Source organism: Diaporthe amygdali, assembly GCF_026229845.1.
Source record: "Diaporthe amygdali strain CAA958 chromosome Unknown NODE_4_length_2575358_cov_65_588622, whole genome shotgun sequence".
NCBI lineage: Eukaryota > Fungi > Ascomycota > Sordariomycetes > Diaporthales > Diaporthaceae > Diaporthe > Diaporthe amygdali.
Genome location: NW_026517024.1, coordinates 122276 through 136576, shown reverse-complemented (window position 1 = coordinate 136576; position 14301 = coordinate 122276). Strand labels below are relative to the sequence as shown.

Here is a 14301-nt window from a genome sequence, read left to right as displayed (position 1 = left end):
ATGATTGAGGCGTGGAAACGGGTCTCTGATTTGATGAGGTGGTTTGGATCACTATTAAAAACTTGTCTCAGGAGGACGGTGGTGCTGGTTCAAAAGTGTACATCCAATTATGAACAAAACGTCTAGAATAGTGATACCCAACCCATGCGCGCTATGCAAAGCTCATTATCTAATGTTCTAAGTACGTGGTGTAAATGTCCTCGAGTTGCCCTCGGCTTGTGAAGTAGCAATATGCTAACCCATGTATATATCGCGACTCTGTTTCGAACCTCTATTGACACCACTCCACCGCATTAATATAAAATTCTCTTCCGAGCCTGGCGCGAGCCTGGGCTCAGTGGCAGATTAACCGCCTCACTCCTCGCCTTCTTCACCTTCTGCTGCGTCCTCGGCACCAGTCCCGCCCAGAACTGACAACGCGCCGCCTGCGCCGCCTCGACGGGCTCCATGCGGACGTTGTTGGTCTCGAGCACGATTCTGGTGCCGTTGCTGGTCCCAATCTGGGACCCCCAGCTCTCCCACTCGGGGGATCCTGCGGCCCTCAGCGGGTTGGGATCGCGCGTCTGCACGAATGAAAGGAAGTAGTCCATGACGATGGGGACGATGGGCGCGTTGTACGTCAAATAGCTCTCGGGGACGTTGTTGGACGCCAGGTTGGTCGGGCCGAAGACGGCGTACGACTCCCACAGGTGCGGTACGCCGACGCCCGCTGCGACGTTGTCGTTGTCAGTCACGTTGTACCGGTACAGCCACAGCGCCGATGCGGTGCTGGTGCCCTGCGAGAAGGAGGCCTGCGTGTACGCCGCGAAGAGGTTGATGGCCGGGCAGATGAAGGTCGCTTCGCCGTAGGCCATGCTGGCGCTGGGGAACCAGGCATTGTGCTGGGGCAGGGCGGCCATGAGCGGGTACGTGCGAGTGATGGCGGCGGTGTCGTCACTCGTGAGCAAAGGATAGTTATTCTGGAAAAACTCGGCCATATCCTCCGGCGTGGCGGCGTTGGTGGCGAAGTAGCTGCCCTCATCATTGTCGTTCCCGAACAGTAGCGGCACGTCGAGGAACTTGCCCTGCGCGAGCAGGTTGTATGGCAGGTCCTGAAGGAAGTCGCCGTCAATGCAGGGCGTCCAGTAGAAAAGGGGCAGTGGCGGCTGGGTGCGGCCTGGGAAGATGGAGGGGACGTTCTGCGCCTGGAGGGTCTTTGTGTCCAAGGCGCGCAGACACGCCAACTGGTCCTGCTGTGCTGCACAGCCTGTGGCGTTGGTAAGGCGGTCGAATTGGTATTCCAACTGGGGCACGAAAGGCTGCGCAGGGAAGAAGACAGACTCTGCGATGCCTGCTGTGAAGAGGTTGTCGTTCCGGCCGCCAAATGCCATAAGATGCAGAGCAACGGACCCTGCTCCGGCAGAGGCTCCATGGATGACTACATTGTTCGGATCACCCCCGAAACTCGCGATGTTTGACTTGACCCACTCCATGACGAAGCGCTGGTCGAGCAGACCGGCATTAAGATTACCGTTGGCCTGAACCTTGGAGCTGGCCAAGAATCCCCACATGGACACGCGGTAGTTGAAGTTGACAAAGACGATCTTGTTCCCGGACTGGCGGACAACCTCTTCGCCGTCCCAGTTCGCGTTAGAGTTGGAGACATAGCCGCCGCCCTGGATGAACAGCCAGACCGGTAGATTGGACGTCGTGTTGGCGTTCTGTGGGGCCCAGACGTTGACAAAAAGGCAATCCTCGTTCTCGTAGCTTACAGAAGACGAGACCGAGATTCCTAGGCAGATGGGCCCGAACGACTTGGCCGACTGAGGTGAGGTCGACGTCGGCGGAGCTGCCGGCGCCCTCCACCTCAAATCTCCTACGGGTGGTGCTGCATAACGCATCCCGAGGAACCGGTTGATGCCCCCATCCAAATTCGTTCCGACATAGGTCGTGTAGCCCAAGTTGACCTGCGGATCCTGGCCCGGCTAGTAGTGGTCTGTCAGCAATCTGAAGCATAGTAAGAAAGATAACAGCAATACATGCACACTATGCGAACACAGGGTCTGGTGGGGTCTCGAGCGATGCAAGCTTCACAGAAATATAAATAGGTAGAACTCAGAGAATAAAAAACAATGTCAATCTCCTCCCATGAGGATGACAGGCCACAGAAATACCGGCTCAGCCAACTCGTCAACAGAATGAGGCGATAATTTAATTCTGACAATGTAAACAGCTCTCAACACATGTACCAGGAACGCCAGGAAGGGACCACAAGGGACAGCGCCGGCATGTCGTTCATCATCTTACAATGTTGAGCGTTCCAAGATTAGTCGGAATGGGGGTGGCAGCAGCGGCAGTCAAGGTCGCTGGCGGAGGAGGGGGAGCAACAGAAGTGAATGTGGGCTCAGAAAGAAGAGGAATAGTAGAAAGAGGGTTTGGCGGGCGTTGTTCTGAATCTGACGAAGCCTGTTCGGTCTGGTTCCGAGTAGAAAAGGCGCCTACCTTGAGGTATCCAAGCAGCCCCAGGACCAGCAGCACGACGAAGGCGACCAGCAGGACGGCAGCGATGACGAAGGACCATATCGCGATGCGCCTCCTCCACCACGGCCGCTTGCCCTGACCGGGCTGCTGCTGCTTCGGCTGCTTCTGCTGCTGCCGCCCCTGCGCGCCCAGCTCGGAGGCGTCGAGCTGGCGGGCATGGTCGCCGTCGCCGACGCTGCCGGCTTGCGGACCGGGCCCGGGCAACGGCCAAGACTCGGGATGCGAGTTGGGTTGGTCCGAGTCCGAGTCCACAGAGGATCCGACCTTGGGGGCAGCAGCTGTCATCGAGACAGGCGGCGGTGCTGGCGGCGGATCTCCTCACACACAAGCCCCATCGGCTCTCATATCATGGTCCTGCAGAGTAAATCCGGGCCGGATCGGTCGGTCGGTCGGGGGGTTCGGAGGCTTCGTCTTGGAGGGGGGAAAAGGGGAAAAAGCAAGGCAGAAAGAAAATCAGCAGGGCCAAAAAGACTTATACGAGCAGGGCGTCGTAGTGCGTCGGCGTCAAACATTTGAATCGGCACAGGGGGCCGAGCAGAAAGTGTATGAGATGATAGGAAGTGTTTTGGGAAGTTTGAGATGGGATGAGTAGGAAGCAATGGGCGCCCACGGCGGCCGGTGCTCAGCCGCAGCAGACAAAGAAAGTGATTGGGGGAAGAGGAGGGAGTAAGATAGAAACAGCAGGCTTGGCAGCTCGTGGGCCTGTGCCTGTCGATCATCCGGGACAGCGGCACCCTGGCAAGGCTCTGTAACCTGCTATCATCCGTCACCATTGCACCAGGCGTCCGGGGACAAGAGACACGAGAACAACACACAGACGCAGACTCCAGACACAAGACACAGACACATACGCGTTCACATCAGTCTGCCGCACTTGTCGGGAATGTCGAATGGCCCGGCTCTGCGGTTCAGACAACGCTCAGCCGGTCAAGCTAGCACACATAGAACCCGTAAGAATTCAGTTCCTGGAACGAGATCGACATCGAAGCCTCTTGCGTCATGCGCATGATACACCTGTGGTTTCTCCAGCAGGGCTCCAGGGCCAGGAGAATGTGGAGAGCCACCCTTGGACTGAGACAACGCATGGCAGGGCGGCAGGGCGGCACGGGCGTCGGCTTATTCCTTATTCCTTATTCTCTTATTTTTCGTCCTTAGTTCCAACTCCCAAGCGATCTCCCAAGCATCCTACCGGCCTGGGCACACAGCCCAGCATCGATGCCATGAAATGAGGTTCCAATGCCAGACCGAAATGCACATCCTTTCGGCGAGTCACTGAAGGATGCCGTACAAACAGTAGATTGCCACCTGGATCACCACAGGCAAGCCTGACCGACGGGACCTTTCTGGCCCGCCATCCGAGCCTCCCGTGTCTCTCCCGCGTAGCCACACAGCGAAGGTTTCAAACCGCCAAAACACCCACTCCCACTCACTCACACATCAGACGAACAACAGGACGCAACGCCTCGTGTCCCCATTGGGAAACCCAACGACAGATCCCACGCCCAGCCGAAACCCTAATCCAGACGAAGAGCAGAGCAGAATAAGGCAGAGAGCCCCGCATCAGCGCTCTGTGATTGGAATTGGTGGCTTGCCGCCCCCCATATCGAGACAAGACATAAATAACACCAGAATGCCCACATTTGTTTTCAAGGCTAGCCACTCACACATGGATTTCCTGTTTGAGCCTTCCCGTCCGCCTCCCGAGTCCCGAGGCCCGTCCGAAACCAAACCAGCGGCTCCCATGGGGGATCCGTGCCCATATTCCGTAGCAAATGAGAGCGAATCAACTAGTCTATTCCGTCAGAGGTAGTCGCGCTCACATAGGGATGCAGCATCAAGGTCCTGCCATGTCCTGTCTGTCTGGGCAGCGTGCCTACCCATCCGTTCGTCCCCTCATCGCACGAGAACGTCCTGCACGATGCGAGTCATCCAGGGAAAAGCAGCAGAGGGTATCCCAGATAGACATCTCTCCGTCAGGGCTGGGTGAGAGAGAGAGCCTCCTTGTCCTCCTCTCAAGCATATCGGCCATCAACCAGCCATTTCTCAAAATCGAGCCAGGTGCTCTTGCGAAGAATAAATTCAACAATGCTCGTTGTTGCTGGTGCATACAAGTAGATAGACAGCGCCAAAACATGTTTTCCGTTGAAGAATCAACTAAACGCTGCGCGCACCAGACACCGCCAGCCCATCCAGTAAGCATGACCGACCGACCGCAAGATAAGGATACATCTATCGTAGAAGCTGCTCTCCCAAGCGCCACCCTCTTCTTCCTTTTCAGTGGAATAATGCCTCTCATACATACAAAACTCAGCTCAAGAACTCCATCTCCCCCAGCCGGTCCTTGGCGAACTCATCCTTGTACCGGTCCCAGATAGCCCTCAGCTCCTCGACGTATAGATCATGCAAGCGGTCGACCTCCGAGTTGTCGGGATTGTCGGCCTGGGCGACCATAATGGGGCGGCCGACGACGATGTTAAGCGGCCGACGGTACGGCATCATGCCGACGTCGTAATTGAAGATGCCACGCCCATGTAGCAGCGGTACCGTGAACTTCCATACCTTCAGCACGTGGCGCTGCAGGCCGTGCAGCCACGGGTGCTTGTGGGGGTCAAGTTGGTCGTAGAGGTCGTTCTCGCCGAAAGCCATCACGGGTACCAGGTCCGCCCCCGTGCGCATCGCCAACTTGACGAAGCCCTTTCGCTCGTTGATGATCAGCCGCGCCGTGCGTGGCTGCGCCTCGAGCGACTCGCGCGCTCCACCCACCACAATGGTCACCGCCCGCCCCATGCCCTCGCCGTTGAGGCCTCCGCGCGTCAGAATGTTGGTGATGGACTCTTTGCTGACCGACAATACCCCCATGGAAAAGACATACTCGCGGTAAAGCGGCAGCCGGAAGTTGGAGTCAAGCGTCAGCAGGCTGTTTGTGATGCCGGGGAACTTCTGCGAGAACCCCAGCGCCTCCGTCGCGAATGCCGCCCATGCTCCATGGGAGATGATCCCGTGCGGGTGGTACCCAAAGATGTACTTGCGTGTTGGCAAGAGGTCGTGGGTCTTGTGAAGTTTGGCAGGGTAGTACTCGGCGAAGTACTTCCAGATGGGCAGCCTGCGAACCCACTCCTTCCGCCTCCTGAGCTTGCCATCCACAGCGTCTGTCGCGAACAGAATCGAGACCAGGTAAATGATAACTATGGTGACAGTGAGCAATCGACGCCGCAAGGGAAGAGTGAGTAAACGGTGAGTGACTTACGTAGTGGCCACAACAGCGGTATCGCACAGAATGCAAAGAAAATAGACAGCGTGGTCCCCATACACAGACAATGAAACAGAACGGCCAAGGTCTGCAGCCGGCGCTTGAACGGTACCTTGAGCGGAGCCCAGCGCAGTCCTGCGACCTCTTGTGCCTTCTCTTGGTCTTGGCGCCGCGCCGCTTCCTCCCCACGGTCTTCTGCGTCAGAAGGGATATCGGGGTAGTCGACCGCAGTAGAGCCCTGGCTGGAGTGAGCAGACGTGCTGTCCTGCTCTTGTATGCTGCTTTTCTCAATACTCCTAGGCTTGGCGTTATCAGGCTCCGTAGCCTGCCCGTTCGTCTGGGCCGTATCAGATGACCCTTCTTTGACTGCTTCCGCGAATGTCAAGCTGCCCGCTGCCGTGGGCTGAGACTCCTTCTTATCACCGTTCTTGTCTTCAGTGCCTTCGGCCTCTGACCTAATCGCATCACCGTCAGGCTTCTCTGCTACCGGCTGGTCGGCGTTGGCCTTTTGACTCGGGTCTGACCCATTGCTCTCCTCTTTAGTCTCTCTGTCTTGCCTGTCTGCGACGTCGGCTGGATCCTCCTTGACGGCCTCGGCATACGACGTGGGCTGTGAGGCTGCCTGGTCCTCCGTGTTCGCCCTGTTCTTCTCTTTAACTCCATTGGTCTTCTTCGACTTCCGCTTACTCTTCTTGCTCGCGTTCGAATCAGCGGGCTGTTCTACGTCGTTTGACGGCTGTGCAGCTGTGTCACTGATGTCAATATCTCCTGTATCTCTCTTCTGAACTCCATTTCGGGAGGACCGGCTCGTGCAGTCATCGATGAACTTATTCAGCACAGCTCCAGCATTAGCAGTAGGCCTTTGCGACGCCTTCTTCCTACTCAGGCGTATGGTCATGGGGGACCCGAGCGGGGAGACTGCGGCTGCCATGGGAGAGGGGCAGACATTCTCTTTGCCCGAAGTGGCCCCTGCTCCGCCTGCGTGGGCAATTACCGGCGAAGCCATGAAGAAGGACGGGTGCGTCGGCGGACTGCTGCTGGCGCTGCTGTGTCTGTGATCGTCCATCTCGAGCTCGAGGTCCGGGCCCGGCTGCGTCGGCGCTGACGAAAGTGGCATGAATGTTGCTGCTGAAATCTCACCTGCATCGTTGGAGGGAGCCATGATAGCTCCTGCTCTGGTCTCGCCCTTGATTCCTTGAGTCTCGGACGGCAAGGTGCTTTGTGATCGGACTTCGATATCCCTTAGTGAAGACGACGTGGTGACGAGCTATGTAGTGGGAAAGGAAAGACAAGGGCTAGCAGCTGCCGAGTAGCTACGGTAGAGCTCTAGAGCTAGGTATGCAGGCTCTTTCTTGGCTGCGTCAATTGGGTAGGATCCTGGGAAACTTTCATGTGTCGTGACAGACTTGCACAGTTACTTGTAGAAAGAGATAGCAAAGCCCAGATGATGGTGGGTGAGGGAAGAATGAGACTTGTCTGCTCAGATCGATCGTCAGAAGATTCCGGGCTGTGGAAGGGCCCGTCAGCAAGGGGCAGCGCAGCAGCGCAGCACAGCTCAGCGCACAGCAAAAGTCCCGGACGGGGCGAGTGTAATGACGTTGGTGTGAGAAACTGCCCGAATGGAGGTAGCTAACGGCTGCTCATGCTGCTGAGGACTCCACTTTCACATGCTGTGGTGAGACAGAATACGCCTACCCCTGCCCCTGTCCCTGGCGTGACATATTCGGTGAGCTTCTTACGCAGTCAGGCAATACCGATCCAAACCTCCCAGCAGCTGCAGCAAGAGCCGTCCGTGCCGTGCTGTGCCGTGCTTTCCATCACGAGGAATGCCTGGAGCGCACAGGCTCGGGTACTCCAATTGAGGAGAGCACTGAGTCAAAATCTAGATAAACACACGGAGGAGCATCATACTTCAATGTATGGTCCAGCAAAATAGCTGCGTCTCTGGGAGTAGGGATCCTCCCTCCCCTCCACCAGCTTTATGTCTCGATCCCCGCCGGCATTTATGCATAACTTCAGATTGCTTGCGCCCTCTCCAGCTTTACACTCGTTCACCGATTCACGCCAAGTTCGAGTGAGAAAGGGAGGGAGAAGCTTGTATGAATTGGACCAGCTCAGTCGCAGACCAAAATTAAATCGCTTTCAAAGCTCAAGAAGCTCTCCAGTGCCCAGGTATCCTCGACCACCGTCGATGGGCAATATGTCAAAAGGTTATGTATGTATATACAGCAATACACACCCTGAGGTCAATCTTCTCCCACGCCAACCCAGTCTCTCTTTCTCTTTTCCTCTCCGTCTCCGATATCTCAGTCACCCCCAAGATCTTTGTACAATATGCTATGGGCTCGATGTCTCTCGAGACATTCGTCCAAAAAATAAAAGGCCCGCGAGGAAAGTAAAAGTAGGGCCTATCGGCCTATTCCTCTTCCTCCAGGAATGGGGAATACCAGAAGAGCAACAAGGGAACCAACAACAAAAACAAAAAAAGTTCAAGAAAATAAAAGGCAGGCCCCGCTATGCCCTTGCGGTATCTTAAATTGGGTTTGTTGTGCCACCAGGTAATCCCCTCGAATCGCAAATGCCAGGAAGAGCAAGGAATTCGTTAATGCTCGTAAGCAAATCTGCCAATGACCCTCCCAAGGTGAAAGAAGAAGGACAACTCCTATATGAGAGGTAGAAGGAAAATATGGTCATCATCATGAAAAGAAGAAGAAAAGAAAGAGGTTTCTTGCAACGCCGAAGCAGCCAAGGGACTATGGTGCGCCGGTGGTGGTGTGGGACCGAACCTTGCCAAAGAACCGTGACTTGGACTTGGATCGCGACTTGGTGCTCCTTGCATCGTCGTTCTCCTCGTCCTCGTCGTCATTGTACTTCGGCTTGTGGATCCTGCAAGGACGTACTTAGTGTCATGTCAGAGTGTAACAATAATGCAGTAGAGACTCACCAGCTGTTGCCGACCATGCTCATACCCTTGGCCTCAGCCGCGCGGTATAACTTCGCCGCCTTCTTGAGGTTCTTCTTGCAGCCGACACCTTTGGCATAGCAAAAACCTGCCTCAGCAAGAGCATCGACGTCGCCCCAGCCTGTTCAACCTTGGTCAGTGTCGCTCCTAGTGTAAGAGGTGGGGGAGTGGGGGCACACTCACTTCCAGCGATTTCGAAGCAACGCAAGGCAAGAGCCTTGTCCTGCTCAATGCCCCATCCATTCATATGGCTTACACCAAGCTCGTAGATGCTCAGGGCCAGCTGCGCTTTACGCGTCTTGCGCCCTGCCACATCCACGTGCTGTCCTTCCTTCGCGTTGCTCTCGTCCTCTGCAATCTCGACGCCTGCGCAATCGGCAGCCTTGCGAAGCCATATCACAGCTTCTGCCTGGTTGGGTCGCATGCCCCAGCCGTGTCGACATGCCAATGCAAAAAGTAGCATCCCTACAGGATCGCCTTGCTTTGCGGCATAGCGAAGGTGATAGGTCGACTCATTGACCTTGCCTTCTTCATGCAGAGCAATTGCCTTGCTGACATGCTCTTCCGCTGGTGTATCTGCCATCGTGGTTGCGACAGAGTGCTGGGAACGGGCCTTGATGGTGCTTGCGTCACTGGTTGTTGCGGTCCCTAACCGCTTCTCGCTGCGCCCCCTTTGTACGTCCTCAGAGGCACGCCCGCCGCTAGTGGCCGGTCGGTTTTCGCTCGGTGACGGTTGTGTTGTGGGACGTGGCACATCGAGGCTCGTTTCACCTGAAGGTCTCCGCAGCTCGCGACTTGCTGAGCTGGAGGGCCTGGTTGGAGGGGATGGCGGCGCCTGACCACCGCAAGGGATCGTCTGTTCATTACTGGGAGCAACAGCGGGCTGCTCCCATTGGAAAGTCCCTGAGGCCGGTACTCGATCCTTGGAATTCGACCTTTGCATCGTCTTTCCTCGGGGAAGGTTGAACTTTGAGTAAATGTATGTCGATGACCCTGGCTTTCCATCCTCGGCTATATCTGGGAATCCCTCGCTGTTCATACTGATCGGAGTATTGCTTGCGTCGTCGGCCAAGAAGAAAGATGAATGACTGTCGGAGGAGGGCTGCCGCGCAGGCGGGTCCAAACGTACTGGTGTCTCCAGCCCAGGTGTTCCTGCTCGGCTCATTGGCCTCGAGAAGTTGAACGCTGGGCGTGGTAGTTCGGATATGTTGGAGCTTATCGAGGGAGATCGCTGCTGGTGATTAGGGGAGAATACACCGGCACTGCTCGAAGAGAGCTTGCGCGATCGGTTAGAGTGAAAAGAGGAGCCGAGAACATCATCGTCAACACCATCTTCTGTCGTCTGTGACTTGATGCTGGAAGTCCTGGCGGGGAATGTAGTCCTTGGGGGAGCGAGAGACTCGTGCGAAGTCTTGTGTTCCAACTTGCGAGGTGACGACAAGGCTTGGCTCGGGGTTGTCGATGGCTCGCCCAGCAGCTCCGGTTGCGAGGACTCCACCTCATCGGTCGCCCTGGCATCGATGCTGGCACTGTCAAAGGATGAAGGCGAGTTTTCTCTCCTAGCTCCAAAGTAGCTGCTCTTGTCATCATGGCTGCCCAGTGGTCGACCTCGCAGTTGCTCAAAGGAGTTTGGTGTTGGTATGGGAATCGAAGTATCCGGGGTCGGTGGGATTTGGCTCATTCGTGGGTGCATGGACTTGGGACGATCGGGCGACTCTGCAAATTCCGCCCTCATCCCGGGACCAGCGGAGTGTTGTTGAGGTCCATCACCACCGGTGTCAGAACCAGACTCAGCAGACATTGACCGGAAATACTCAGATCTTCCTTGCACGATAAGAGGACTCTCTGTCGTCAATGGAGGCAGTCGGCTCATTCTCCTACCAGCTTTGGCGCTCTCCTCCAGCTGCTTGGCCAGCAGCCGGCTCTGCAGAGCGAACGCATCGAGAGGCGAGAGCTCCGGCGGATGCTCCCCGGCAACATGTAGGCGAGGAGACCTTAGTGGGCGCTGGACGGAGGCTTGAGACTCGGAACGTATGTCGATGAAATTGGGTCTTGTTGGAGTCGACATGGTGAACTGCTCAAGTCATTGAACCTGGTGCAGCTGAATTTCCAAGAAGGGTATGAAAGGGTCAGGTTCGGCTCGAGAGTGGTGCGCGAAAAGGTATGACGTCGGGGAATGATTCTCTCTAGTCGAGGAATGCGCGAAACGGGCGTTCTGTCGGCTGTGGCGTCGACTTCCAAATATGGCCCAGAGTCGGAGGGTCGAAAAGTCGTCCAAAGAAGGGAAGAAAGGAGACAAGCAAAGTGACTGTATGCTCTGCGTCAATTCAGAGGCAATTGCGTATCACCCGGCAGAGACGTGACGGTTGTGCAGTCGGTTGTTGGCTGTCAAGCTCGGTCTGTGAGCGGCGGCGCACGAACAATGTATAGGACCCCTGAAAGCGGTGCGGTAGAGACGCGGGGGAACGAGAAGATCGAGTAGGGATGCTAGGTTGTCAGAAAGGATAACGAATCCGTCGCTGGGGCCGAGACTTTCGAATCTGCACGCAGAAATGCTGCCAGCGATCGAATGACGCGTAGACAGACCGTGAAAATGGTAAATCCTGTCGGGAGAGGGTGTCGTGGTGGCGTTGGGCCCCTTTTGATGGATTCCTGCTTCGGACCCTGGGCGACAGCAGCGAAGGACTTTGGGGTTGGCCTAGTCGGGATCTCTCCAGAGCTGCTTGCACCCGTCACTCAATGAGGTTGGAAGGGCCGTTGGAAACCCGTTGGTCCACAAGACCGAAACAATTGGAAACCCTTCAAACAACGAACGCAAGGGCAGAAGTGGGAGAATGAGTGAGGCGGGGGGGAACGAGCGTCTTGTTTCTCTGTCTGTCTGTCCGTCTGACCTGGAACCTCGGGGCCTCTGAAGAGACACGAACAAGCAGGCAGGCAGGCCAGAGGAGTTGCTTGGCGATGAGGTGACCCGTGGACACCACCGCAGCAGAAGTCAAGCCCAGTCAATGCGACCGTCGATCGTCTCCTTCCAGATGACTACTGACTGCACTGGTCCCGACGACGCTGGAGAGACGGACGGGAAACGCCTACCAGGTGGGCACACCAACAGGAAAAGGAATGGGTTGGTGGTGGTTGTCGTGGTGGAAATTCATCGAGAAGAGAAATCAATCGTAGGGACTTCAGGAGACAGGCACGGCAAGGACAATTGAATTGGCAACCCCATCACCCGTCCACAGAGAATTGGCATGAGTGAGAGACCCTCCGGCCCTGCGAACGGCCAAGGTAGGTACCTGGGTACTTAGGTACCTGGGCACCTGGGCACCTGGGTGCATAGGACATGGGTAGTACCGCTAAGGCCGTCGATGCAGGGGTGGCAGGCTTTAATTGGAACAGCCCACTCAAAAAGCCCACCTCGCTAGGCCAGGCGCAAGGATCATGGAGGCGTGGTTGGGAAAAGACGGACGAACCCTGGCGTGCCTGGAGCTCTCGAACGCCCCCCCTTTCTTCCAGCTCTCTTTCCATGGCTGCTCTTCCTGGCCACCATCCATCCATCCAGCGATCGTGGCAACGTCTTCATCCCATCTCAGCTATTATCTAAGCCAGCCTACCCAGGCTGCCAGGCCTATGCCCATGGTCGGGAGGCCTGTTGACGTCTGCAGATCCACGCACCAAGTCCGATACCTCGTTCTCCAGACGTAGGTAGAACAGACCATGATGTACCCTTCGACGCACCTGCCTAGTGCCCGGCAATTGCATCTATCCGTCTCATTCTGCGGGTAGATGGATGGACATGACGAGCTTTTCGGACTTTCAGCGCAGGAACACAGGAAGTGAGGGGAAGAAGAATCCCACGGGCGACCCTGGACCTCTTGTGCTGCGAGGCTCAGTCGTCTTGGGCAACGTAATACGAGGTCTCTGCTGCTTGTTCCTGCTTGCGAGCGCCTTCAAGCGATCCACGCGGATCGATCAGCTGCTAATCGGCCGCGATGGGAGATCTCTCTACCATAGCGGTATAGTGTCGCCATATCCAGGTAGTGCCATTAGTGACGGCAGGCGTAGCCTCGCGTTCCAGAACACATGGGCCATGGATGCTGGCTCTAACTTGAGCAAGACCATAGACCGCTCTCGCCCGGTTCCTCGGGTCTGTCGTCGCACTGGCCTGGCTGGCTGCTGGCAGAGAGCCAACCGCACGCAGGTCCAGGTCCACAGCGTCTGGTCTGCTGCAGTTGGTGTTGGTCCGATACGAGGCTGTCAGGGCTACCTACATGCGTGCATACTATGTACATGCGTGCCTGGGTGTCACGAACACGGAACGCGGGGAGCATACAGTACAGCGATCGATTGAGCCATCGGATCCAGCTTTTGACATGAATCACGCGACCGACACTGCCCTCAGGCTCCATCGCCAGCCAACGCCGCCCAGCTTCAACGGGCTGACTGGCTGGGCTCTCGAGGCCCATGCTTCAGCATTCCAGGCTTGAACCTGGATCGGGCAAGATTTCAGAGTTGCATCCCGGGCAAAAAACCCCCGCTCCTCCAGTCTTCACAACGGCTGTCATGTCTGCATTGGTTCCATCACTTTGATTGAACCCGTTCAGCCGTCCAGACTATCAGGAACCATCAAGTCACCTGGAGCATCCAGTCCTGCCAGTCGGCAAGCCCCGCTACCACCTCACTTGTCACAAAATCTCACAAATGCCACCATCGTGGCTGTTCCCTCCGGGGCTAATGAAGCTTCCCCCCTCGAACTGAGATGACCGACATTAGCTCGCCGATCCCGCCGATTCCAAGACGCGTCCGCCCTAAAATGATCCCCCGAGCTTCTTCCTCGACACAGCGAGACGAGGGCGGCCGTGCCCCCTTGTGGAGAAAAGGGTGTTTAGTCTGGGTGGTACCCACCTCGGCCGACATTCCCCGCGGAAATTAGGCTTCGAAATGAGGCCGTCCCCATCACAGCGCACTGCCGAGCAGCCCATCACGTAAACAAAAGAAAGAAGAGAGAAAAAAACGGCGACGCAAAGCGACTGTGCGGCCCCGGCAAACAGACTCCACGCTCACAGTCGAGCCCTCAGGCCCTGCGAAGATCATTTTGTGCATCGGGGCAGCACTTGTGATGAAGCCCTGAAATTGCACCGTCGCAGCCTCGAGATGAAGTTTTGCTTCTTCATGACACATACATACACCAGGCTTGGGATTCGCCGGGCATCAGTCGACCAACCACCCTCCGCCCGCGGGTCCCCTTCTCTTCCACCCAGAGTCGTCGCCCATGTGCTGCTGCTGGTAACCGGTGGGTACCGCTGCAACGGCCCGGGGTCCCCATTTCGCGATGTCTCGGTGATTGGGGCGCCGCAATTTGGCCACACATCACCCCGCCCAGATCACTTCGTATGTCCAATGCATACATAGTAATACATGGGCATTAAGCATAGCGTACCTGTATATGTGCAGAATGTCGGGACTGCCTTCACTCCACATGGGGCGGCCACGTGAGCGCGCGCAGAGCCTCCTACCTCACTATGCACAGGTACAATTACGGGATTGCCTACCAAGGCAGGACTAGAACGCGGTC

General features: G+C 56.5%; 3 protein-coding genes across 3 annotated transcripts; all 3 read right to left on the bottom strand.

Annotated features, from left to right (window-relative positions):
• Positions 1–293: 293 nt before the first annotated feature.
• J7T55_008217 (carboxylesterase) lies at positions 294–2805 on the bottom strand (the record flags this gene model as incomplete). Its single annotated transcript, XM_053138513.1, has 2 exons — positions 294–1964; positions 2287–2805. The coding sequence occupies 2 exons, from the start codon at positions 2803–2805 to the stop codon at positions 294–296; spliced, it is 2190 nt and encodes a 729-aa protein (XP_052997496.1).
• Positions 2806–4827: 2022 nt separating this feature from the next.
• J7T55_008216 (diacylglycerol o-acyltransferase 2b) lies at positions 4828–6932 on the bottom strand (the record flags this gene model as incomplete). The annotated part of the gene is made up of 2 exons (XM_053138512.1): positions 4828–5705; positions 5768–6932. The coding sequence occupies 2 exons, from the start codon at positions 6930–6932 to the stop codon at positions 4828–4830; spliced, it is 2043 nt and encodes a 680-aa protein (XP_052997495.1).
• Positions 6933–8523: 1591 nt separating this feature from the next.
• J7T55_008215 (uncharacterized protein) lies at positions 8524–10800 on the bottom strand (the record flags this gene model as incomplete). Its single annotated transcript, XM_053138511.1, has 3 exons — positions 8524–8656; positions 8715–8853; positions 8916–10800. 3 exons carry the CDS (start codon positions 10798–10800, stop codon positions 8524–8526), a joined length of 2157 nt encoding a protein of 718 aa, XP_052997494.1.
• Positions 10801–14301: the final 3501 nt, after the last annotated feature.